General features: G+C 34.9%; 2 protein-coding genes across 3 annotated transcripts in view; one reads left to right on the forward strand and one right to left on the reverse strand.

Moving 5' to 3' along the window:
- Positions 1-9,064, reverse strand: part of LOC120343527 (ras-related C3 botulinum toxin substrate 1-like) — a 13,724-nt gene extending 4,660 nt beyond the window's left edge. The window contains exon 1 of one of the 2 annotated variants that reach the window (XM_078110498.1): positions 9,054-9,064. The gene's annotated coding sequence lies outside the window, so the exon portion shown is untranslated. Of the gene's footprint in view, positions 1-928; positions 1,006-9,053 lie in introns of those variants that run through there. The other variant, XM_039412731.2, reaches the window with a different exon arrangement.
- LOC120344678 (kinesin-like protein KIF9) lies at positions 6,248-20,797 on the forward strand. Its single transcript, XM_039413978.2, has 21 exons — positions 6,248-6,473; positions 6,968-7,078; positions 7,912-8,073; positions 8,242-8,362; positions 8,775-8,855; positions 11,378-11,499; positions 11,862-11,954; positions 12,288-12,425; positions 12,927-13,001; positions 13,324-13,446; positions 13,996-14,085; positions 14,556-14,741; positions 15,229-15,437; positions 15,849-16,007; positions 16,339-16,450; positions 17,428-17,524; positions 18,192-18,282; positions 18,473-18,561; positions 19,161-19,303; positions 19,641-19,730; positions 20,224-20,797. The coding sequence occupies exons 1-21, from the start codon at positions 6,381-6,383 to the stop codon at positions 20,350-20,352; spliced, it is 2,514 nt and encodes an 837-aa protein (XP_039269912.2). The 5' UTR covers positions 6,248-6,380; the 3' UTR covers positions 20,353-20,797.
- Positions 20,798-23,704: the final 2,907 nt, after the last annotated feature.

Consider the following 23,704-nt stretch of genomic DNA (forward strand, 5'->3'; position numbering starts at 1 on the left):
GGTCAAGATTAATAAATATACAGTATAATTACTTGCGCCATACCTACATTTACAATGACAGTGAGTCGGATTAGGTACAATTTTAATCACAATCTGCTTGTAATGAATAATTCAACGCAAGAAGCAATTTGATTTCCCCGGTGACAACAGTCATACAACAAGGGAGCTTACACTTCATTGATTTCCAATCGTCACTATACTTCTTAGTACTTCAAAACAGTGATTCAAATATTATAGTTTCCTTCTCAGAAACCGATATTTCGTAATATTAGGTTCATTCCCATTTTTATTACAGCATGCTTCCATTGGAATCAAAACGACAAATGTATTGTTTTCATAAATATGTATTTGCAGAAGAAAGTCTAACTTATATGGTAACGGAATAGATCGTATCCCCACCGATGCAATAGCGTTGACTTCGAGTCAATTAAAAATCTGTTTTAACATAGACAGTTGATGGACATTGTTCATTTTTGTTGTACATTCATTGTAAATACTATTTCACTTTGCTTCAGTGTACTCTTTCACCAATCTGTGCCACTCAATTTAAATGAAGTCACGTGAAAAAAGTATGGTGATATATATTATATTTTAGAATCTCAAATTAGAATAACAGTGAAAAAGTCCACTTGATTGGATAAAAACTAAAGTAAAGTTACTAAATCGCTACGTTAAACTTGTCTACACCCCAGTTTTAGTGCCTGTAAAATTCCCATGGGGACCAACGAGAGCCCTCGTCTGGTCGCTTTCACTGTATCAAAATATCTGAAATGGAATTATGTCTACTGCCAAACGCTACAGACGTTCTTGTACAAACGGCTACAAAAATACAAAATGTTGTCTGCACGTGATCTATCGATTGTAACACATTCCTCAAGCACCTTAAAAGCATCTATCCAGGGCGCATAAATACCATAAAATTGTGTACCTCTTTTATGTCAACATAAAATAAATTTTCAAAGTCCATCTGTGAGTAGGCAAGCTAGTCTGCGGTTCATCTTAGCAGGGCGTTGATACGCTATGACGCATTAGCTTTCGTTGCATGAATGTTCCATGTTACGTCCGGTTTGCGTAATACGTCATATTTTCTCTTCCTGCTTTTGCCATACAGCAGCCGGCTTCAATTGAGATCACAATTCTCAATTTTCCGCAAAATTTTACAAAATCTGGTCCGTTCCTCTCGTCTATGTAGTATTATCAAATCATAGGGTGTAACTATAATTATTATCATCAATGCCTATATTTGAGGCAAGTGCCATAAAAGAGGCGAGAGGTAACTGGGAGGTACGCAAACTAAAATAAAACTTGAATGCGGCATTATACTTTTCACGACACTTGAGTGCATCGGATCACGTGCGTATCCCTGTTATCTATTTGTCCACCAATAAATTCCGAACTTTTTACGCAACAATATATTTTATGACCAGCTTATTGGACACGCAGTCGACCTATGGATCGTTTTCATATTTTTGGTAATCTTGTTGGACACGTAGTGGACATAACGATCGTTTCGTTGTTCTGTTGTTCTTGTTCATTGACACGTTTTGAAAAAAATCGCTTTTCTCTTTGATTACTGGACCAATTGATTTGAAATTTTCAGTGGTTAAAGATGGAATTTTTCTCCAGAAGGCTACTACGTTTATTTATTTCTATATTTCGTATGAAATCCGATATTTCCTCCAAAATTTCTCTGTATTATTTTATCCATGAGAACACTGGCTGTCCGTTTTGATTCTGTAAATTGCTTCTACGCGAAACTCGGGAATTTTTGTGGGTACCGGTAGAGTCAAAGGTAAGTACTGCTTCGCTCTGGTTAACGTGTCCATACATTTGAGCATAGCTCTCTTGTTCTTGTTCTTGTTGGTTTTTTTCTTCTTCGTATCGTTTTGAAAAAATTGCTTTTCTCCTTGGTCACTAGACCAATTGCTTTGAAACTTTAGTGGTTAAATAATAAATTTTTCTTTGAGAAGCTATTACTTTTATTTATTTCTAAATTTCGTACGAATTTTATGCAATCCGATATTGCATCAAAAATTTTGCGGTATTATTTTTATTCATGGAGACACAGATTTTAGTCCGCGTGGTGACTGGTTGTGCGTTTTGATTCTGCAAATTCTTGCTACGCGAAATTTGGAGTAAATTACCGCACCGCAGTATAAGTTTATTGGACACGTTTAGTGGCCATAACGATCGTTTCAAAATTTTGTTGTTATTGGACACGTAGTGGACATAACGATCGTTTCAATATTATGTTGTTGTTGTTGTTCTTTGACACGTTTTTGAAAAGTCGCTTTTCTCTTCGAATACTGGACCAATTGCTTTGAAATTTTCAGTGGTTAAAGATAAAATTTCTCTCCAGAAGGCTATTACTTTTTTTTTCGCTATGACGTCATCAAAATTATGTGACTCTACGTGTCCATATATTTGAGCATAGCTCTCTTGTTGTTATTGTTATTTGTCTCCGTCTCCATTTTTAAAAAATCGCTTTTCTCTTCGAATACTGGACCAATTGCTTTGATATTTTCAGTGGTTAAAGATAAAATTTTTCTCCAGAAGGTTATTACTTTTTTTTCGCTATGACATCATCAAAATTATTGCCACTGGGTGGCGCTACGTGTCCATATATTTGAGCATATCTCTATTGTTAATAATATTATTACCAGCTTATTCGTTGATATTATGCACAGTCATAGTCAATTTTATTTTTTCCACCAGCAAAAAAATAACATACAAAATCAAAAAATAAACAAAATTTAACACACATTTTTACTGGGGAAGGGAAGACGCGGGGAACCAAATTTGGCTATCGAGACACGACACGCTAAGCTAGAATCCGAGATGCAAAAACTCGAAAATACTTCGACAAGGTTATTTTGCCTTTGTGACGTCACAATAGCCTGGCCTATTATTCTCGGATAAACTACTCTACAAAAAGAAATCAAATTAAAATATATTCGAATTGCGTAAGTCATTTTTAGCAGTTTTGACAAAAACGTAAAAAACTTCCTAATGATATTGTTATGCCATTGAGAGTCAAGAATTTGCCATGGTTCAATTTTTTGATCGTAGCCGGATTTAAGTTAATTTGTATGACGCAGTTAGGTGACGTCATAATGGCGCACTGTGACTTATGCAGAATTGTGTCTATGACTTGGGGACATACGCAATTTTGCAACTTTACTATATGTACCAGTCCTGAAAACTAAACATTCCAAAAACGAATGTAATTCTCTGTATCTACAATGTCTAATCCCCAAAATGGCTAATACGTTTCAATTACATTATTTTTTTATGTTTAAAAATATATATTTAATCAATATAACACGTTCTGCACACCCACCAAATAAGACTAAGATTAAATATAAAGAATAAAACAGCAATGCACTCAATATAAAAGCCAACCAAGGTAAATTGGACTCGGACAGTGAATATCACAAATGCACGTCTTCCTATACTGCAGTATAGATTCAAATAAATACGCGCTAAGCTAGAATCCGAGATGCAAAAACTCGAAAATACTTCGACGAGGTTATTTTGCCTTTGTGACGTCACAATAGTCCGGCGGTACCAATGATAATTCATTATGACGAAACAATTGCACAAATGTGCATATCATGCTAAATCTCCATTTTTATAGGTTTCGGAATTCTTAAATCTGAGTTAACAATCAGGTGCGCAGCATTACATAAATACCTATTTTATAAAAAACTCAAATATATATGTGTCTAAATTTGCCTCTCACAAAGGCAACATCAAGGAAGTGTGGAAGACAATTAGTGAACTAATTGGTAAATAAAATCAATCGACTACATCATTAAGAAAATATATCATGCGCAAATAAATTTGAAGAACACTTTTCCCAAGTGGCACAAAGCTTACTTAACAATTTGTCACAACCAGCTAGCTGTGACAAAAATCTCCCTTCATATCTTGGAAAGCAAGAATTTTCATCCATGTTTTAAGACCAACTACATCAGTGGTGTGCAACCTTTTTCCAGGGGCGGGCTAGATATCGATAACTGGGTAAATGCGGCCCGCACTTTCATTTAACATAGGCTCTCTATTATGGTTCGTCACTGCTGTCACATGGCCAACACTTGAAAATAGAGGAGTGTTTTGACTAAAATAAAGGCACAAAACGTCATTTCAAATGAGGAGTTACTTGACGCGAGCTCATCTCATCGGCTAGGTCCTGCCTGCATGCACAAGACAATTCATTCTCTTTTTACCGATCACAGGACGTCATTCCCATATACATGTAGACACAAACGTCAGTCCTGACATAGGGATTAGAAAACGGACTATTCCCAGTTGGAATAGTTTGAAAATAAATCAAAATTGTTCCGCTAATAAATATAAATATCTGCCAATGGTTTGATAGTGTATGCTAAAATTGTTCTGTGGGCCGCACGGAATGTGTCAGCGGGCCGCAGTTTGGACCACCCTGGGCCGTAAAAAATAAATTGGACTCGAATATAAGCTTTGCCACGCAAAGGGAACCAGATTGAAATAAATTAAAAACTCATTTCGCTAGCTGGACACCATTCAAAATTGGCACTTTTCCGCGGGCCGCACCATTTTCCCTTGCGGGCCGCATTTGGCCCGCGGGCCGCACTTTGCACACCCCTGCACTACATCTTTAAAAATAAAAAAAATATCATACGCCAAATGAATTCCAGGTCAAGTTTTGGAATCGATAGTATTCCATTTGAAATATGTTATAACAAATCATTGATATCTTGACATTTATATTCAACCTCACTATTTCGTGCACCGGTTCTCAAACAGTGGGCCATGGCTCACTGCTAGGCCGCAGAAACATTTTCAGGTGGACCACAATCCTATTGAAAATTGCAAGAGTTATCGATAAATTTACTTTCATTTGTGTCACTATAATTAAATTTTGATTGCAATAAATGATGCTTCTGTTGTTTGCTACTGAGTGGTAATTTATATTATCATTAAAGTGAAATTGTTTATATTGCGGGAAGAATATTTTTTTTTCTTGTAGTTTTACCCTATCATGGAAAAGTTAATGGACCACGGAATTTCTGTGCAACAAAAATGCCCACGACAGAAAAAAGGTTGAAAACCACTGATCTAGTGGAATATTCATAAAAAGTTTCAAGACAGCCAAAATTTTTCCCCTTTTTAAAAAGAGTGACGTTTCAGATCCTGGCAACTTTTTCATTCGTTTTCAGAAATTCTTGAAAAAATAATGCATAGCAGAATGTCAAATTATTCCGAAAGCCATAGTATATTCTACTCGCATCAGTTCGGTTTCCACAAGCAACACTCCAATGCTATGGCTGCTAATGACTTGTACATAAACCAACCAAGGCGTTTGAAGGAAAGCAACATGCTATTGTTATATTTCTTGATATTTTAAAAGCTGACACCAATGATCATTCTATCCTTTTAAATAAGCTTCATTATGGAATTAGAGGGGTTCGTTTCAATTGGATAAGGAGCTACCTGCAAATTCTACAAGTAAGCTTTGCCCGTGAATTTTACTTTCTCGTGTTTATGTACATGTCGTTTATTAATTTTCAGTATAATTGCTGTGATGTGTTTTCCACTTGTGTCAGTGTGGGTAAATGGGCACAAACGCTTGCAGCGTTCGCTATAAACCTTTCTCGAGGTTTTGCCCATTTTCCCGATCTTTCCGTCGCCCTTGAATGTGTTTTTATTTTGTGTTCTGTGTTGTCAAGTTGTAGACAAAAGATCAAAATAAAATTGTATTGCTGTATTGTAAGAAAGAAAATAAGTTGTGCAATGTGACAATTCATTCTCTACCAATATTTGTGTCACGAGGCAAGTAGTTTCTTAAGGATCTTTACCAGGGCCTATTATTCTTTCTAGTCTACCTAAACGACATGATTACGTATCTGGACTCTTTTGAGTCAACCATGTTTGCTGATGCCACTGATTTGATTTTGTTTGGGAAAAACTTGGAACAACAAATGACAGTTGCAAACCGAGAATTGCTCAACATTCATAGCTGGATGTTGGTTAATAAATTATCTCTTGATGTCAACAAAACTACATTCCGTACTATTCCATCCAAGCAAACATATAAATGTGAGTTGCTCCCCGGCAATAAATATTTCTAAACGAATAAATCCTATCCAAGTATAGAGGGTCAACATTCTCTTATCATTCTCTGTGATCCAAGCACATGTAGTGTTTATGTTCACCTTGGTCCGAAAACCTAGCGGATCAATGACCCTCTTCGACCCGGCATAGCAACACATAGCAACGTGTGCGGCTTTGGTTTGGCTCTACTACTTGCTGCGCTTCTGTACTGTAGGAGTGCTCATTATTGTCGTAAAACTACAAGCTTTTTGGTATGATTTGAATACATTTAACTGAACAATAACATGTCCAAAAATAATCGAGTTAGAATTTTCGTAAGAACCAGACCAACTCCCAATTTTGCTCATGGAATGATTGATTTTCTTCAAGATGGAAAGGTTTGTGGAATTACAGAATTATAATAATATCAAATGCTTATTCGAAGTTTTGTAAAACGATGTATCTCATCTCCTTTCATGTTTCGTCAGGCAGGCAGACCAGCAGATTACATGCATCTTCTACTCACTGATAAACAGCATTTAAAAACGAAAATGCCATTATTTTCAAACTCTGAACGAATAAACGTATGTTATGCAGCTTTGCAATGTTATGCACTAAATCCTTTTTCAGATAATTAACAATTTCATTGTTATTGTGGAAGTTATTTTATGCAGCTTATTGCGGTTCAAGTGTGGAGAAAAATTCTAAAATTTATCACAAATGATAAAACAAAAAATTCTCCTCTTAGATCATGTGGATCATGACTGAATTCAATCTGAATTAAAATTATTACTGAAATTTTGGTCACTTTAGAGGGCTGTTATATTTTTATGCAAGAATTTAGTATATGCGTTTTGCTCCAATTGACTAATATTTATTTGTTTTTATTTAGACCATCAAGGTTCACACACAGAGAGATGAAAAAGAAAAAATTGTGGATAATCAGTTGTTAGATTGGTCATTTAAAGTTGATGGAATTTTACACAATGCCAACCAAGATCAGGTATTTCTATTAATCTCCATGATTATAGCATTATAATACCCTGTACTGTATAATACTGTATACTGTTTCCCATCAAATTGTTTAAAATTTCACGGACGCTAATAAATAATGAAAGAACAATGTTTCCATCTCTCCTGCGCTGTTTCGCGCTCTTTCCCTCTCTTCTGCGCTGTTTGGCGCTCTTCGCACTCTATTCAGTAAGTAGTAAAACCTTTTATCTCTAATAATTATTTTTCTGAGAAAACATTATACAGCTTTTTTTCATGTCATGCACTTGCCATCTGCGTCTTCATATTGATAATAGCTCTTATCAGTAATTTGGTAATCGGTCTAAAATTCTTAGATAAATTTTTATCTGGCTGAACTCCTTTTTATGTAAGGCCACAGACAAAAAGTCAATGATATTCAAGGAGCTCCTAAGGTTTAAAAACAATTGTAATACTTTTATTTTTAAAGTAGCTGATGGCGTATATTATCGGGTGTCGCTGCTCGATAACCATTCCTGGTTTCCCCGCGACTTCCCTTCCTCAGTAAAAATGTGTTTTCAGTTTTGTATTTTGTTAATTTTGTATGTTATTTTTTACTGAATGGGAAAAAATAAACTTGACTATGACTATAGCTGGTTATGGCCTATCTAAGTTTTTCACCTTGAGTCAGGTGATAGACATCCATGCATAAAAATAAGATGAAAGGAAAATTCAGAAATGAAAAAATGTTAAAAAATAATAAATTTGTACTGTACATGGGAAGCTACTGTTGAGGATAATAGATGCTATCAGATTAACAAATAAAATAATGTACCAAACTCAATGTTTACATACACAATCCAACAGGTCTATGATGAAGTTGCTTCCAAGATGGTTACAAGATCTTTGAATGGATATAATGGTACTTTGATGGCGTATGGACAAACTGGTGCAGGAAAAACTTTTACTATTACTGGTGCCACTGAAAACTTCAAACAAAGAGGAATCATACCACGAGCTATATCTCAGGTTAGAGTGAACTGATGATCTTATTTGGTTTGGAAAAATGCTTCTTAACTCAGTAAATACTTGATTGATGATTGGTTATGAAATAAACCAAATATCAAATGGGAAATTTCAAAATGTTAAATATTTCAAGATGAATCAACTCTTGTTTATCATTTATTTCCTGTCAAGGTTTTCAAAGAAATAGAAGAGCAAGTTGACAATGTTGTCACTGTAAGAATATCTTATCTTGAAATATATAATGAAAACATGTTTGATCTTCTATCAACATTACCTGCCTCTGGATCATCTGGTTAGTTTCGCATTGAATTTTATAATTAGGCTTATTTACGAACAAATTTATGAAACAAAGTTGCATATATCACCTTTTTATATAAAATTCATTGTTGTAGCAGTATTATATTGCTCTATTTTAGGTAAATTATGTTATATCTATGTAAAAGCATAAATGACTTTAAACTAACAGTGGCATATGTATTGAATATGCATACTGGGATAGGATAGACTGAGTTATAGACTATGATGTGGAAAAATTGAATTTGAAAGCAGTTGTACAAATTTAAGAATACTAAGCTACTAAAATATAGAATTTTATCATGCAAAACATTAGCCCCCCTCTTGGTGTAGTTTAGTATATGAACCAGTAAACCAAATTTCTGTTTTTGCAAAAGCTTCAGTTATCAGGTAACAATTTTTTTTTTCAGCATATTATGACATCCAAAGTATGACAATAGTTGAAGGAGACAATGGATCGGTCAGTGTTAAAGGTCTTTCGTTACATGCAGGTAGTGTGGTAAATAGTGTGTTATAGGTTAGAACAGTGGTTTTTTTGTCGCGGCACACTATCAAGCTTTTTAAATATTCGCGGCACACCTATCACGAAACATGAACATTTCCTACTCTTGTAGCCATTTAGCTATAAAATAGCTTTAGCTATAGATAAAAAAAACATAGAAGATCAGATAAGGGAAATACTATTCTTGTTAATACAACATACCTTGTATTCAAAATGGATGGTTAACAGTTACCGATATTATAACTGTTTTCTTACAATAATGTACACGAGACCCACCTTCGGAGCACCTCACATTGTTGTAAAAGATGCACGGGTAATACGCTTTGGGTTTTCTCGCCCTTGCCCGTTCCACGTTACGCCTTATTATTATCACAGGTATTCTCACTTTTGCACAACCTAATTCATTGCAAACAAACCGTATTTTATTACAACAATTAATTATTATCGCTAAAAACACTGAATAGGTTTAAAGTTGTTATAAACAATTTTCACCGATGGACGAATCTTTTCACGTTATGAATTTCGTGCAATGCCCGAACATAATTTGATGGCAAAGATCGTAGCATTTACTATGTCTAAACACTTATTCGACTTTTCAGACCGCAGAAACTATTCGAAAAAATAACCATTTCTGTGTTCGAGATATGAAATAATCGTCAATTTCACCACGCTTTCGTGAAATAGGGCAATTTACTAAATTTATTGAAGGTTTTATTATTAAGTTTCATTGCATAAGTCCTAAGTGTTTGTGCTACCACACGTTTTGCCAGATTACCGACATGATTACAGATTGCAAGCGTGGACAAAATAAAAAATTTTTGTCGAATTGAATAATTCGAATATTTTCAACGAATTGTCGAATATCGGGTATTTTTTATACACATACAACGGGCATCCAGAATGCTAGGCATTCTAATGTTGATGAGCTATTTCAGCCCGTCCTCTCTTTTTCTACAAGGACTACTTCTTGCGCAACATTTGGTTTTATATTCCTGGGAGCACTATGCATTCATATTGGCGACATATGTTAAAGACGATTATTAAAGAGTGAATTCGGGATTTTATTCTGATTTTTATCTTTTACGCCGGGTTTGATCTTCCTCCCCACTGATTGTAAATTAATCCTCCCAATTTTAAGCTAACAATATTGTCATTTTTGACGCCGGAATGCGGATATTTATAAAGACGACCTTCTTATGATTTTACTTTCCTATTGTGTCTGTTTTTTTTTCGTATTAAATAGTGAATAAAAATCCTGCAAAGTCATTGCGTGAATCCAGAATGTTATTTTGAGTTTAAATAATAGTCAAATAATAATTCCTTGGTCAAATTTGGAGAAAATTTCGCACATTGATTTGTTACCTTGTTTGACATTTTCAATTTTACGAAACGATGTTGGCGCTCATTATAATGCAAAACTTAGAATTAAAACAATACCCAAATACCTGAAATACGAGTCCTCGAATTTGTCGTTTCTGTTTGTTAGCAAGAGCCATGGGGTAATTCTTGTGGAATTCAAGAGATTGGAAATTGGAATCACTTGAAATTAATTCAAAAATGAAATCACTTCGCGGCACACCAGAATCTTTTTGCGGCACACTAGTGTGCAGCGGCACCCTGGTTGGAGACCACTGGGTTAGAATTTACTGTATATCTTGTATTCAGTCCATGAATCTGAAACAAATAACTGGTTAACTAACCCCATACCTGACTAGTAATTAAACGAGCAGCCATGGTCCGCCATATGATTGAGCTGTCTAAATGCAAAGAATCTTCCACTTTCCTCTCCCCCAGGATAAATATTCTATCCTATCTTAGTTAGAATATTACCATCATTTCTAGTTGGGACGAGCGATAACAATGCAAAGTTGACTGATCTAAACCGGAAATAAAAAATTTACTGAATATTAAATAGGAAGCAAACTCGGAACCTAATTCTTTTAACCAGGAAAAATTTTAAACTTGTATCATTTACTGAAATTGGTGCAGAAAACTGGGTGCAGTTGTCAACCCCATTGGCACTCCGAGTATGACTGATTTGATGACTGATTACTTGTATTGAATTTGTTTTTGAAGTTTGTTGACACCCGGATTGCTATTAACCCTGTGTGTAATAAAAAATCATTATCAACCATGGAATTGGATTTACATATCTTTCCTGGGTGAGAAGAAAGCTGATAAGATGGCTCAATCATATGGCGAACCACCCTGCGTGAACCACCCTACGTGTTTATACACCCTACGTATTTCACGTTTCCAACGTATTGACTATTGATATGAACAATATAAAATCTCAATACTGGTATTTCTAAATAATGCGAAGAATGTGTGTAGTCTGTGTTCATATGTTTCAACAGCCACTACAGTGTATGAAATTCAGCCCAATGAATGTCGTTGTTACACTCATGTTCCTGATGGGCCAATACAACCTATTTTAAAACAAGCCTCTCAAGTTGTTAATAATAATAATAGTGATATTCCTTATTATTCCCCATTATTCTCTGTTTTCAGCAAATAATGAAGGTGAAGCACTCAATTTGTTATTTGAGGGAGAAACAAATAGAGTTATAGCTGCTCACTCGCTAAACAAAAACTCTTCAAGATCTCACTGTATATTTACTATTCATATTGAGGTAAACTTGCGATAATATTTTTTTTTATATTTACTATTAAATTATGATTGAGGGAATGCATGACAAATACATTAACCTATATTTTCATAAAATTTGTGTTGTCACATTCGGCAAATATATAACTACAATGTGTGGAAAAAATGGTGTTAGTCTGAGCAAATATCTACGGTACTCACATGTATAAATTGTATTGTATGTAATTGCTTGTCCATTTATTGGGCAGACTAACCAGTAGTTGAACCAGAATTTCTAGTAGGGTCAAAGTGATCAGCCATCATACATAACTAAATGATTTATCCAAAATGTGATGCAGTTTTCTAGATAAAGCATGTGTTATAAATATCTATCTTTTGTTTTTATAGTCAAGGTCAAGAACACAATCCAGCGCAAAGTATGTGGCATCAAAATTGAATCTGGTTGATTTGGCTGGTTCTGAAAGAATTGGAAAGACTGGAGTAAGTATATATTTTGGGTTTTATTATATAAGAGCAGCTAAAAATATAATGAATAGGGGGAAATATTTGAGGATTGTAATACATGCCAAATAAATGCCTGCACAAGCATATTTTTATCATAAGAATACATTTTTTCTGAATATTTTTGTGAGAAAGGCAAATAATATGGTTGGATTGAATTTTCATGAACATAGGTAGAACATTGAAATGTGAAAACATACACGTGTATGTATAATATGAATAAGCTTTATAATGACTTGTGATCATAGATGATAGAGGTATTTCATTGTTGAGTGCACTAATTGAATGTATTTTTGATACTCTTTATACTAGTCTCAAGGACAAATCTTACGGGAAGCAATGTATATCAACAAGTCCCTAAGCTTCCTCGAACAAACTGTTATCGCATTGGCAGATAAAAATCGAGATCATGTTCCATTCAGACAAACTAAACTGACACATGCACTCAAGGTAAGATTGTTTATAATGGAATGAAGTAGGCTATCTGAATTTCCATTGGTTCATTTTAGCATGTATATATATATAACTCAAACACTCATGACTCAACCAATCTTTCATATTGTCATCCTTCAAATCATAACACATACTTATCATAAGTGGCTTTAATTGACCATTACTTCAAAAGTGTCGCCTGAATTATCATTGAAAATACTCGAGGAAGAGTATTTGAAGTCATTTTGTATCAATGGCCAATGGCTTTCACCTCTTTCCTTCAGATCGCTTTTAGATATATTATGTGCTTTCAAATTCTTAAGCTACAGTATATAATATGATAGTATATAATATCATATCTAAGATATTCCTCTCATCTCCCAACATCTTGTGAAGGGCATTCATATTAGGTCACTGGCCTATAGAAACTTCAAATTTCTAACTTTCCAATATAGTCATTTTTTTGGAATACTCTAACTTGATTTAACCAACAGTTTGACTATATATTTCTTGGTTTAGGATTCTCTTGGTGGGAAATGTATGACTTCGATGGTTGCAAATATTTATGGCGAAGCTGACCAATTGGAAGAAACGGTAATTGATCTATATATTCCATTGCGTTCCAGCTGTGCTTTATGAAATGGTTATGCAATGTTTATCTGGTTAGTTATTTCAATATCATCTCTGAAAAGCTTCCTTTGTAACCTGACTGCCACAGGTTGACATTTAGCACTTTTATTCTATCATTCAAGTCTCTGATTAGCAATTGCCCAAAAATTAATTTATTCAATATTTACAAATATTCATGGGCAATATATTGTATCTATCTCTCAATGCATCAAGTTAAAACTTTATATTTTTGGATAACCGAAACTTAGCAATTAGAACTCTCATGTCATCTATATTTATTCGATAGATCTCAACTTTGCGGTTTGCAATGCGAATGAAACGTGTGGCGGTTGAACCAGCTATCAATGATCATTATGATCCATGGATATTGATAAAGGAGTTAAAAGGAGAGATTTCGCACTTAAAACAAGTAGGATATATGCTTCATAATTTCGGGGGTAGTTAGGGATGGGCAATTCATAATGGTACCCAATTACCAGATTCATTTTTGGCCTTTTCGACACTTCACAATATTTTTATATTTGGAGTGCACAATTTATGGATCGGAAGATGACTTTATCTCTTACAGCGCGCACTTTCTATGATTTCTCTGGTTTAGTTCCTGCTTTCAGATTCCCAGAGTAAAAATGCAGTTTCGTGAATATTAACGGTTTCTAATTAGTATGATGTTATATGTAGATTATTGTAAAAAAGTATCCATAAGTAATTAATAAGTATTAAAAGTAATAATTCTTTTATTCGAAATTGTCCATCCCTTTGTACTATTAAATAGCAGACCTCTGTCAACCATTTTTGATCTTAATTATATCATAATACCGGTAATAATATTATTAAGATTCTCAATGCATAGCATTTCTCTCATTGAACAACTAGCGTTTTGTGTAAACCTATATATTTCAAACTTATGCAGCAACAACAAGCTCAAGTATGTTTAAAAATTCTTGTTAATATCTTTCAGGAACTGAGTATGCACAACACACTTGCAAATCATGCTCAGGTGCAGTACGATCCATTGACAGAAGGACAGATAAATTATATACGGAAACAGGTTAAATATTTATATAATTATTGTAACCTCATTATTTCTTACCCAAATGATTAATTTGTCGTGTTTGTTTTTATGCCTTCTGGGATAAGTTTGAAAATTCTATTTCATCTTTGATAAATAAAAAATGTAACCATTGATGTGAGGACATATAATTTGTAACAAACTCTGCTCATTACTCAGACTGTTGCAGACTGAATTGTGAGATTCATACCCAAAATTCAGTGATATTACTCTATTCATAATGCAAATTTCTAAATTATTGTTGTTGTCGAAAATGTAGGGGTCGTTTAAGAGTGTTAAGGATTGTATGGAAAAGAAAAGATAATGTTTTTGAAAATAGCTCAAGTTAAATATTTCAAAATGTTATAGGTAAAAAAGTCAGTAGTTTTTAAGGTGCGATGAAATGGGCAAATTTGTGATTCTGACACAAGTCAAGTTCTTATATTCAGTTTTACGTTTTTATTATTTAGGTCAAGACTTTTCTTGAGGGAAAAGCAGCAGAAATTGATGTTAGCAACTTGCGACAAATTAACACAGTTTTCGCACAATTTCGTTCGGTAGTTTTGTCAATGGAAGAAGCAACGCACACTAAAGTTCGTCAAAAATACGTGCTCATTGACAAAAATAATGCTGATGCGATGGCCGCCATTCAAAGAGTAAGTGTGATTACATCAAGAGCATTATTTGATAAAAGCATTTGCTAAGAATTGCTGCAATTACCCACTGAGAAAAGTCACTCATAATTTGTATCGTAAAATTTTTCCCTCTTTTTACAAATATTAAGGGTGATATTAGTTTCATAGTGAAAACTTGATTTTTATCCCAATGAAGTAAATTTTGTTGGTCAAATCAGTACTGCATTTTACTCCAAATAAAGCAGACACCGATATCAATACATTCTTTGAATATTTGAGAAATTGAAATTGTTGGATATTTATTCTTTTTTTAGCAAATGCTGCGTGAGTGGGAATAAATGTATGTGAGGAATTGTTTGATTTCTTGCTATTGCAGAGTAGCTCACTCAACCTCTGGTCGCTTATAGTTTCCTCCAACATTCATGCCTCTACATGTGAATTATATACTTGTAAATTCACCTATTCCATACCCTATATGTCATGGTTCACAAAGTCCAATCTTTCACAGAGTGGAATACCACTGGATGAAGATGGAAACTACATTAACATGGTGGATAGTTCGATAGGATCGCTGGGTGTTGCTGCGTCAACTGCAGGTGTAACAACGGCTCCAAGTAAAGCAAAGACTACATCAAATCAAAATCAGCAACAAAGCACAGCTGCAGCTGTTACTGCTGCTAAACGAAAGAGTGGCAAGAAGTCCCGCGCCGGTGGAAGGTATCAATTTTCATAGTGATTTGTATGTGAATATTGGAAATAAATTATTAGGTATTTAAGATGCTTTCACACATGAAACTCAAAACTTTACACTGATACCATATGCTGTAACAACTGAGTACAAATTTGAACCAGAAATTTTGGCCAGACATGAAGCGTGAGCCCAATTGTTCTAGGGTTAGAAGTTCATTCAAAAAAGTGATTTGGGCTACACATCAATCTTTTTTCTAACTTATAATGTTCTTATACGAAATGGTGGAGATAGGTAGATGTTCTTCACTTTTCTTGTCTTTTACTCTGTCTTACCTAGTTATTTGTCATTACCGTATTTTCCATTGGCAGCCTAGGATGTAAGCATAAGAATGCCTTTTTATAATATACATATTTATTCATACACATCTGTTTATTCAGTCCAACTGGAAGAGGTGTATCAAGTCCTGCTCCACAATCTGAAGTAAAAGGTGGAAAATTAGCACCAAGTGCAGTGGCTGACACTGAGTCAGTGAAAAAGGAGGGAAGTCTTGCCTCTGCTGATAGTCATACCGATGATAAGAAAATGAGCCGACCAAGGTAATATATGTCATGTTTCTTCATTGCTTTCTTGAGGATAAATATACGATTCATTTAATGATGAATGGGAAGAGCACACAAATTTAATAGAAATGAAAATGAAGTATAAATAAATAAATACAAGTTTGCTCAGAATGAATTGAAATAAGGTCGAGGCATGGAATATAGCTTGTATTGCATTAGAGTTAGAGTGCTACATTAGCCAATTTCATGAGTTCTCACCATTTTAGGTGAGACTTTCAAAATGGATGCTTTCGATGTTGCTTTGATAGTTACTGTATTTAATTTAATATCCAATACAGCATTAAATGTTTCATCTTGTACCTTGTAGCACACCTCCAACTCGAGCACAAGCATTTGAAGAATTTAAAAATGAGAAAGGACAAGAAATAAGCAGAATATTATCCGAAAACAAATCTATATTACAAAGCAAGAAACGAATGGTTTGTACAAGAATATCACTTTTGTTTTTCTTTCAATAGTTTTTACTTTTGTTACTCAAATTTCAAGAAAAGTGAGCATAAATGTGAACAGTCAAATGATCTATTTTAGAGATTCTCTATTTTTTTACATTGGCAATTCAGTAAAATGAAATAGAATATACTCACAAAACAGCGACAAAATATTTGAAGGAATGAAGCAGAAACTAACAACCTGTATTTGCATAACATAATGCAGTATATTGGTGCAGACTGCATTTAGAACAAAAGCTAGCTGAAACCAAAAATAGTTTAAACAACATACGCTGAGCGTTAGCAATGCGCTTCCCACCGCACAACTGGTTACCCCGCGTGTGTTCATAGGTTTGAATCCCATGCGGGGATAGTTATGCGCGAGAGGTTTGCTGGACTCCTTGCCGCCGTAGAGTGGTTAACATATCTGCTGGTCGGTTGTGGCCATGCTTCCGAAAACAAATAACTGGCTAACTAATCCCATACCCGACATGGACAGGTAACCAGATAAGAGGCTGTTGTTTGCCATATGATTGAGTCGTCTTATCAACTTTCCTCTCATCCGGGATAAATATGTAAATCCTACTCTGTCAATTAGAATCCCAGCACCTTTCACATTCAAGTTGGATGGAGACGATTTGAGTAAAAATTTAAAATTATTGTAAAATGTGTGTGGATAACGTTTTTATCAAAGAGTATCATAATTATGCATGGGGAAATCAGTTAGGGAAGTCAGTTAAGTGACACCACTGTTCAGTGGCTAATTATATGATGAATGTGGATAATTAGAGTTCAACATTGTTGGAATAAAATTTGAAGAAAAAACAGACTATGAAGTAATGAGTATATGATATCAATGTTTTTATCACATAGCCATGGGTTGTCTGGTTCCAGCCTTCTGTCTATTGCAACTTTTCCAGCTTGTGTATGAATGCAGAAATACAACAATAAATATTTATTTTTTGTAGGTAAAAGATATTGCCCATGCCGTGAATGCAACGAAACAAATGATCGATGGAACAAGAATTTCACTTGAAGAGAAACGCAGAGAAAGAATTGAGCAAGGTTTGACTTGTTTCTGTCAGATGGTATTTTTTGAACTGAAAATAAAAGAGCTTTGCATTTTTTCATCATATTCGTTAAAACCCTGGTTGGATAGATAATAGAAAGATAATATGTAAGTTTTGGGGTAGGGCTGGGCATTTTCGAATACCTTGTGATTTCAGAATCGAATCGAATAATATTTTTCGAATTGAATCTCGAATACTTGAAAATATATAATTGTAAGCGATTTTATTATAGTAATTGGTCCTCTCAACAAATGAATTACCAAAGACATAGAATAAATCACCCAGATAAATTACTGAGCGCTCACACAGAATAACAAACACGTTTTATCAATAACTCACTACAGAAAATAGTCATATGTTAGAATTTCGTTGAAAAAATATGACTCCAATGAAAATAAGATGGTGGCGATTCAAAATTTAGCTCTGAATCGATTCAAATAATTTACTATTCGATTCGAAATGCCCACCCCTATTTTGGGGTGACTACTTTTATAGGAATAGATTTGAAATATTCAGAAGAATTACAACTGCAGGAAAAATGTTAGAATCTCTGATTATCTGTAAAGTGAATGTAAACCATTTCACTGTCATGTGCAATTGCTGTTCATAGACTGTTTGTCCACTGTCAAAAACTGAATTGAAGTTGTTCATTTTACTAACAGGTGAATTTGTAAATGAAGACGGAGAAACAGTAATTGATGAGGAAGAATTTTTGCTAATTTCGGAACTTAAGAAACTTAAACAGCAATACAGGTTCTGGATTATACTCTTATTCCTACATTGTTTAGCAAAAACTAGAATGCAGAATAAGAATGGTGTTCTGGAAAGTTCTGGCATATGTTGTGATATTTATTTAGGGTTAGATATTTCTAGTGCCCTGGTCCCCTGGGAGATATTCCTATTGGTCATTTGTTTTTGAACTATTTGGTTTTAACTTTTTCAGGATCGATTATGAGGAAATGAGAAACGTTAAATCCGAAGTTGAATATTGTCAGAAACTGGTTGACCAATGCAGACAAAGACTTGTGCAAGGTAATATTTCTTACACAACATCTCATGCTATACATATTTTCATCTAGTACCATCACACATTCGCTGATAACAAAGTTCTAGAAAATCGTTTTCACAAATGTGATTTGAAACTGTTTTTCTGTATTTTTCTCTATTCAGTATAGTGTGTCATGTACATTGTTCTATGTGTGAAGTGGTTCTAGCATGACTCGTACATGTGATCATACGTCTTTTCATATACTTATTTACACATTCAACATTATGTTGACTATTTTTAATTTTGCTTGCGCAGCATGAGTTATTGGATGGTCCGTGTTTTAAAATGGTTGATGCTAGAATGTACATATTTTATGTTCTTTTCGGATGATTAATATTTATGATTCAATGTTTTATAGCACTCTGTCATTTTTTGCTGCCGTGCTAGCGTGAATATAAATTTACTCTTGGCCAACTTTTGAAAACTCATGTTATGGTCCTATGGATGACACTGACATCATATTTTACCACATGTCCAAATCAGTCTGCAAAGTTACTCCTTGGAACAAATTAGAAAAATGATATCAGAAGAAGAAAATTCTCAACTTTTCACAGCTATTACCCTAATAAGACTTTATTTCTAGAATTTGATGCCTGGTATAGCGAAAATTTCCTCGGTGAACCAGTTATTGCAAGTGCATCAGTTGGTTTTGGCATCCGTCCTGGTGTTCATCCTCCTGCTAGACTACAGCTGACAACAAGACAAGCCAATATTGAAGATGAGCAGGTGAAGTTTTGCTTTAAACAGATGCCGACTAACAGGGGTGATGTAGCTACTCTAAGTGATGTAGCTACTCTAATGTTATGATTGTAGTAAATTGCAATGAAAAAGTTGCTTTAGGAAGTGGATATGAGAGGGTGTTGCAGATTTGAATTCTGTCTGTTATTTATTGTTTGTGTGTTTTTACATTTATTAAAATAAATATGACTCACTTTAAGATGATTAGTAGTTAGTAGGCTCCTAACAAATTAGAAAGAGTACTTCCGTAAACTCAAACTCGTTTACGGCAGAAATATAATCTTAGGCTTGTTGATTGATTGCTACATTTCTGTTCCATGTTCAGGAAAAATTCGATAGACTTCAACAACAAGTACTATTAGAAAACCCAGATTCTGCAGCTTTTTACAATGCAAAACTGAATATGCATCGTAGAGTAAGTACATTTTATTCATTGTTCACAAATCCACAATGATTGATCATCCAGACTCGGCAATGCCAATCTGAAGTCAGAATATTGAAATCTTTATCGCTGGTCGGCCAAACTAGTGTTTTGAAACTGTGCTATGTCGATTAGCCTATTAGTTATTCACTGAAAAAGTCTTTACAGAGCATTTTGAAATAAACTTTAATCAATGAATTATATATTTATAATCATAATATTAACTAATAAAAAATTGAAAATTTCGTTATAGAAATGATACAGTTTAGATTTTGATAATATTTGCAACACTATCCCAGCAATTTAGCAGTGGATATTTTTTCTTACCAATTAATTTTCAAACAATTTACCATTAAGATTTTGAATATTATTTATGAGGTATCTATGTCTTCTGCAATTTATCTATTTAAAATATAATACTGAAGCAAGTTTGTAGAAATAGCCTTTCATTTGTGGTTGTGTGTTGTATCGTGTAATTTTTGTTTAGCACCTGAATGAGAAATCTTACTCTCAAGGACAACCGCACCCTGGCGAACATGCCATCGGAATCCCCAATGCATCAATGAGAAGTCGTCTACCAAATCAATTTTCCATGGTTAATGTTCCTACATACTAACAGTAACTGTTAAATTTTTCATGTAATCTAATGAAAATAAATACAAATTAACTTGTATGATACTTCCAAATGAAGCATAGTTTTGTATATTTATTTTAGATTTAATAATAAAAATCGGGTTTATGTGTTGATGTTAAGTACATAATTTTTGTTTTTCTATTATAGCTAGGATACATGATTAGTATGTAATTTTGTGAATTTCAGAAATTGCCCTAAAAGTTTTGCTTACGATTGATATATTTATTATAAGTATTATTGATTTCTATTCAAAACATTTGACCATACCTTGTTGCCGAAAATGTTTTTTCTCATATTCCGCCAACTTTTGCACTGCTTCAAAATGCACTTTGTTTACTAAGATAGAATATATCTTATTGTTATGAGTACAACTTTAGTGCCTATACTAGTGTTATAGTAAAACAAATAAAAAAAGAAATAAACTGTATATTGTGTTCTAGATCAAGTTGGAAGTTTGAAAGTGTTTTAGTTTTAGATCTGTTCCGGGGTGACGGCAAATCAAAGCAGTAGTTGTGTATTTATAATTGAGAATGAAAATAGACCCACCGGTATCATAAACCGTATACAACTTGTAACCATTAATCCGTGTTTCTAAAAGAATATTGCAAGTCGAAAACGTTTTTCTTTTTAATTATAAGTACGGTATATTTCGACTCTTACTCAGCACAATAGACAATAAAATAATTGATGGAAACAATAAATAAAACTGATTACAGAATCTTGATTCCAAATACTCGCCGCCACACCTCAGATTACCCCGAGTTGGTTTGAATCATGTGGGGGATTATTGGGCACAATATAATATATTGTGGCTCGGCGGTGTGGCGCATCGTGCTAACCTCACTTACGCTCGCCCCCGCATCTCTGATTCCCCTTCGTGGGTTCGCAGGTTCGAATCCCATACGGGGATGATCATGTGCAAGAGGATTGCTGCACTCCACGCCGCCGTAGGGTGGTTCACGTAACTGCTGGTCGGTTACGGCTTCCCCCACCCTCAAGTCCATGCTTCCGAAAACAAAAAACTGACTAACTAATCCCATACCCGACCTGGTAACCGGACGAGAGGCCGTGGTTCGCTATATGATTAAGCCGACTTATCGGATTTCCTCTCCCGGGGATAAATATGTAAATCATATCCTAAATCCCCAAAAGAGGATTGCTGGACTCCTCGCCGCCGTAGGGTGGTTCACGTAACCGCTTGTTATTTACGGCTTCTTCCACCATTGTGAAGGCGTACAATGCAAGTGGGCATTTTTGTCGTCGTATGTTTTCGTCGAAATTTGCAAAATTATCCACCAACGAGCAAAGCCATAACAGTCCCTAATTCAGTGTCTCTTAACCTGGAATCGATCAGCCCATGGGGTTCGATAGAGCTGTTCCAGGTGTACGACGAGAGCGCTCTGGAACGGTTTTATATCATGAAGTCTTCCTATTAGTTATGTGACAATAACCATATTTCACCGCAGATATCCAAACTTCGTTTAGATTCTAGAACTCATGAAATAGCCTTACTGCGTTTAGTTTCGCTTAGATATAAGTTTCAGTGTATGGCGTAGGCCTACCGTACCATTTAATAACTGTTGCACCTTAGATCTCAGTACCTTCATCGAATCGACCAGGTATGTATGTATGTTTATTCGTCTCGTAAAAGCAATATAAAAGAATTAGTAATTATAAATACTGAAGACGGGATGTATGCACAAGACCATACTGGCCTAAAACACGAATGTGCGGCATACACCCTTTTTGATATGTATAAATTATAATAAGGTGAATCAAATATGTATAATATGGTCCTTTATATATACAGTTGTACAAGGAGGGTGGGTGGGTGTGGTAACAGAGGTAAGGGTGGAGTATACAAAACTGTTTGTACAAAGGAGTTTGTATAACAAAACAACATCTATAAATAGAGACACAACACAACATGAAACACACTCTGCATGTAAATATAGTAATTACTATAGGTACAATACCATTGCATTGAGTGATGATACCACATACTATAAAACGGAGGAATGTACAAGGTGTAGCCTACTTATTTATGATAGCGTTTTAGATGATATCTGCTTACCGGTACCGGTATGGATTTGAAATATAAGGATGGTATGACAAACCTCAGCTGAATATTTGCGTGGACGAAACCTTATTCGTGGCCCATGAATAAAATGTAGCTCAGTTTCACTTGCATGTCAGAAATAAGTACACACAAATGAATATGAAATCAGGGTGTGTTTGAAATACATTGAAGATAGAATTGCGTCAAAGGTGACAGCACATTTGCATCCGTATACTGCACCCAGGACATTTGCACCTGCATAATTTTGCACCCGCCGACATTAACCCCCATAAATTTTAGCACCCAGGACATTTGTACCCATGAACATTTACACCCTTGAACATTTGCATCCATGAACGTTTGCACCCACGTACAATTGCACTCACGTACATTTGCACCTCTGTATATTTGCACGGACAGACATTTGTACCGATGTACAGTTCCACCTACGTACATTTGTACTCATGCCCATCTGCAACCGCGGGCATTTTTACTCATGACATTTCCACGCATATGCTTTCGACCCATGAACGCACCGCACCCACAGTCATGCTCGCAAATAATCGTATTTCAGACAAATTTAATCCTAATTAATCGCAATTGTCCTTGGTGCAAATGTACGTGGATGCAAAGATAATGGAAACGCGTCAAAGGATATTCCATGTCAGAGATTGGCTTGAATTATTATTCCCCCGCCCCGGAGGACTTCAATGTGACGCCGCGTATCCTAGCTCTATTTCTGTAAAACAATGGGCAAATGCTCCACCGACATCTGACTGAATTTTGAAATCCCCCGCCTCCGACGCCATTGTGGCACAAAGAGGGTTATGTCGGTCATGGTTTACCGACATAAAGATTATAACAGAGGTCACTGACTACAGCAGGAGTGGCCAACACGTCGATCCCTGCGTCTCGAGTAGTCGAATGTTTCTGATGTTGCTGAATTTAATAAAATACCTCTAAAAATTGACTCTAATCATTTCACGCAGCGCCTGTTCTGTGTTTTAAACAGAAAGAATACAGTACTGTAGCCTACATGAGCAAAATATAATATACAATTATACAGCATGATATAAGTTTCGCCGGTGCCAGGGTTTAGAATTGAATTTGCCGATTATCGTGTGTCTTTGACAAACGATTCTATAATAACTGCAGTATGCGAGTAGTCCAAGAGTAGACTAGTGTGATAAATTTTATCCGCAACGGTGGCAGTGACATTAGAATTTTCTCTAACTCCAAGCGAGCAAAGAATCGGGCTTGGGGGAAATCGTGAAT

This window comes from Styela clava, chromosome 1, assembly GCF_964204865.1.
Source record: "Styela clava chromosome 1, kaStyClav1.hap1.2, whole genome shotgun sequence".
In the NCBI taxonomy this organism is placed as follows: Eukaryota; Metazoa; Chordata; class Ascidiacea; order Stolidobranchia; family Styelidae; genus Styela; species Styela clava.

Coding starts and splice junctions, on each gene's coding strand:
- LOC120344678 (XM_039413978.2), top strand. CDS start 6,381: ATGTCCAAAAATAATCGAGTTAGAATTTTCGTAAGAACCAGACCAACT. Junction 11,500..11,861: donor TATTTACTATTCATATTGAG/GTAAACTTGCGA, acceptor TTGTTTTTATAG/TCAAGGTCAAGAACACAATC. Junction 16,451..17,427: donor TACAAAGCAAGAAACGAATG/GTTTGTACAAGA, acceptor TATTTTTTGTAG/GTAAAAGATATTGCCCATGC.